The sequence below is a fragment of the Tupaia chinensis genome, unplaced genomic scaffold (assembly GCF_000334495.1).
Source record: "Tupaia chinensis unplaced genomic scaffold, TupChi_1.0 Scaffold000354_1, whole genome shotgun sequence".
NCBI classification, from domain to species: Eukaryota; Metazoa; Chordata; class Mammalia; order Scandentia; family Tupaiidae; genus Tupaia; species Tupaia belangeri.
In genome coordinates, this window is record NW_006159849.1 from 1,750,047 (window position 1) to 1,754,073 (window position 4,027).

General features: G+C 45.7%; 1 protein-coding gene across 5 annotated transcripts in view; it reads left to right on the forward strand.

Moving 5' to 3' along the window:
- The window catches only part of GLIS3 (GLIS family zinc finger 3), a 550,468-nt gene that overhangs the window by 176,632 nt on the left and 369,809 nt on the right, over nucleotides 1-4,027 (forward strand). For all 5 annotated transcript variants that reach the window (XM_006152427.3, XM_006152430.3, XM_014589326.2 and 2 more), the window contains one exon: nucleotides 2,313-3,417. In XM_006152427.3, coding sequence (XP_006152489.1) covers nucleotides 2,313-3,417 — 1,105 coding nt within the window. The remainder of the gene's footprint in view (nucleotides 1-2,312; nucleotides 3,418-4,027) is intronic.

The window sequence follows — 4,027 nt, forward strand, 5'->3', positions numbered from 1 at the left end:
GTCTGGGTCAACGGGACGTAAATTCCTGCTGTGTTTGTCATTGGTAAACATTACTTTACTCGATAGTAACATCATTTCAATCACAGTGTTATCACCTTCTACTGTGTATTTCATAGCCGAGATGTTTTCTTGCTATCTCATGCTTGTAAGAAATGGTGTTCCTGGTCTCCATTTTGTGAAAAGGTGAGATGAAAATGCTTCTCATTTCTCTCAGTTCCTTTGCAACAGCCTGCTATTTAACAGCTGTGAAGAGTAAATGTATTCATTTTGGGAAGACACCCATTTTATGTAACATTTTGTTGTCATTAACTTTTTTGTCAGAAAAGATCTCTGTAGAAAACTAATGCAGGGGGGATGAGCAGATGGTATAATGGTTACATTGCTGGACTCCTACATAGTTGACTGTGGTTCAAGGCCTGGACCTGGTGGCTTAAAACTCATTAGTGGCCTGGACCTGGTGGCTTAAAACTCATTAGTTCACTGTGGTTTGAGTCTTGGACCCGGCGGCTTAAAACTCACTCCAGGTGCTTGCGTGTGTGCCCCCAAAAACCTGAGGGGAAGATGGAGGAGGAGTGATTGTGGCATGGCCATATTCCCTGGGGGGTGATTTCTTGCTCTCCATCTCTCTGTCTTTCTCTGTCTCTCTGGCAAGTGTACACATCCTGTGGCAAAAATCTCTCTTAAAAAAAAGAAAGAAAGAAAGAAAGGAAGAAAGAAAGAGAACTAAGGCATGTTTATGTAAATAAGCCAGCTTTTTCTGATCTGTACCATGTCTGAGTCAGGGAATATAGTGCATTATGTCTAGCTTCTTTGTGACAAATTTTATTCAAGGGGTATAGCTTTTCCCTTCAATTATTATTATTTTTAAAGTTTATTTATTTCTTCCATGGTACAGAGAGACAGCCACCTCCCAGCCTGATCCAACCCTATGTGGGTTCACATCCCAGGACCTCCCTGTTGTGGGTCCAGTTGCATTTACCACTGAGCCACTACCTGGCCCTCTTCCATTATTTGTAAGACAGCAATGTCATAGCAAAGCAAATGAATTTTAAAGTGGCCAGAGCTATATTACGAACTATTTTGATATGCTTATAATATATTGTGACACATAAGGCATTTTTTATAAACGGTAAGAACAGGAGAAAATTTCTTTTTTTAAGGAGGTTTTTGCTGTAGGGCGCATGAGCTCGCCAGAAAGACAGAGAGAGACAGAGAAACAGAAAGTGAGAAATCACTGCCCAGGGAGGATTGCCACACAGCAGTCCCTTCTCCATTTTCCTCTCGGGATCTTGGGCATGTATGCACATGCACCTGGCGTGAGTTTAAGCCGCCAGGTCCAGAATTCGAACCGCGGTCGGCTACATGGGAGTCCAGCAACATAGCCATTATGCTAACTGCTGGTCCCGACAGGAGAAGATTTTTTACAAAAGTGAAGAATGATCTGCTCTTGGCCCCAAACTGGTCTGATTTAAAGACAAGTACTTGTAGAAGACCCAAAACTATCAAGTGTGATTAAATTATGCATGGCCCCAATGCATGATTCCATATATGATCTGATTTCAGTCTGTAATAGTTGTATTTTGTATATTCTTCATTTATTGGGATGATTCGATGTTATAACTGGGTACTGACAGTGTGAATTGTAATCTTCTGAAAAAGAATCTTAATTCATTAATACCAGTGAAACTAAATTGTGAAATTATGAACTCCTGTGGATAACTCTTTAAAGACTTCCTTTTTTTTTTAATAAGCATGGATTTATATGTTACTTCCCATATAGGGTTTCATCAAAAAAGTCATAACTCATTTTCCATTAAAAAAAAAATTATGACTTTTCCAATGACCCAGCAGATTTTACTTGGAGGCTGGGCCTCTGTTTAGACTTGTATTCCCAGCGAAACCTATCACAGCATGCTGCACACAATAGGTGCTTAACAAATACCTGCTTATTTGGCTTGCGTTAATAATTTTCCCCAGGTCTTAAATTTTTCCCCCCTCACATTAAAAGGATGTTTAAAAATAAAGCTAGGACTATTTATTATCATTAAAGTATTAAGATTATTTATAACAATAGAGCTTTTGTTTTACTATTTCAGTGCACATTAGGTTTTATTGTTCTTCTTGGTAAAATGTTATTTACCTGGAACTAAAAGCCTTGGATTTTATCTTAGCCCAAGAATGTGTGTTTAGCAGCAAATGTAATTAGGGGAAATACTTAAGGGATTGTCAATGCAATGTTCTTTTAGCTCTTAAGCAATCCATATCCTGCTAATATGTTTATCTTTTTTCTTCCCTTCTGGCCGCTATTCCAGGTCCCTTATTTCGCGTGAGTCTCTGGCGTCCTCTACATTGAGCCTGATCGAAAGCCAGTCGGCCCTGAGTGTGAAACAGGAGTGGTCTCATGGCTACAGGGCCCTACCTTCGCTCTCCTCCAACCATGGCTCCCACAATGGCGTCGATCTAGGCGACCTCCTTAGCCTTCCTCCTGGGACGTCCATGTCCAGCAATAGTGTCTCTAACTCATTGCCATCCTACCTTTTCAGCATGGAAAATAGCCACTCTCCCTACCCTAGCCCCCGGCACTCATCCACCAGGTCCCACTCTACACGCTCAAAGAAGAGAGCACTGTCCCTGTCCCCGCTCTCGGATGGCATCGGCATAGACTTCAACACTATCATCCGCACCTCGCCCACATCCTTGGTCGCCTACATCAACGGGTCAAGGGCTTCCCCGGCCAACATGTCTCCACAGCCGGAAGTCTATGGGCATTTCCTGGGAGTGCGCGGCAGCTGCATTCCCCAGCCGTGCCCGGTGTCGAGCGGCCAGAAAGGTGTGCTGGTAGCCAGCAGCAGCCTGGCACTGCCGACCTATGGCGAGGACGGCGGGCTGGAGTATGAGCGCATGCAGCAGCTGGAGCATGGCAGCCTGCAGCCCAACCTGGTCAACAACATGGTGGTGCAGCACGGGCTGCCAGACCCTGATGGCCAGCCTGCCAGCATGCTCAAGACCGAGCGCCTGGAGGAGTTCCCAGGCAGCGCCATGGACCTGCCCACCGCGCCCCCTCTACCTCCTTTGCCACCACCCCAAGGCCCCCCGCCTCCCTATCATGCCCATTCACACCTTCACCACCCAGAGCTCGTGCCCCACACCCTGCCCCAGGCTGCCCTGGACGACGAAGGTGAGCTGGAAGACATCGGGGGCAAGCATTGCTGCCGCTGGATAGACTGCAGCGCCTTGTATGACCAGCAGGAGGAACTCGTGAGGCACATCGAGAAAGTCCACATAGACCAGCGCAAAGGGGAAGACTTCACTTGCTTCTGGGCCGGCTGTCCTCGAAGGTACAAGCCGTTCAATGCCCGCTACAAACTGCTGATCCACATGAGAGTCCACTCTGGGGAGAAACCCAACAAGTGTACGGTGAGTTTCTGCAGCCCACTAGGCTTTCTTGAGGGCCTTTTTGCTTTTCGCGCATGCGTTTTTCCAAACTCAGCCCACAGGTGAGGAGATGTTCTCGTCTTCTGTGGAATTTGGATGCATGGTGGCTCATGTATTTCAGACATTGTACTCAGCTTTAGCTCGAGGAAGGAGAAGGTTTCTTTCCTGGTTAGTGGCTGCCATATCTCTTCATTTCTAAGTTCTCTTTTGCAAAGATAAATGATCAGTCGCAGCAGGGAAGGTCCATCTGCCATCCTGTCCAAAACCTTGGAAGATGCCTACCAGGCACATACGTGGGAGCTTCCTTCATATCGTGGATATGCAAGAGCAGAGGAACACATATCATACTACCAGCACACCACAGCTCTTTTCCAAAGCAAATATTCTGTGATTTTTATTTCCTTCCTTCCAATACTTGGTGAAAATTGGGACTGGGGGAGGGGGTGGTTCTGATGTTTGGAAAGGAACTCGCCACTTAGCAACTTGGCTAGTAAAATGTTGCTGCATGCACCCACATTCCTGCACACTGTACTTTCCAGGGTTGTGAGACTAGTTAATGATTTATAGATAGCATAAAAACACCCAGGGGATT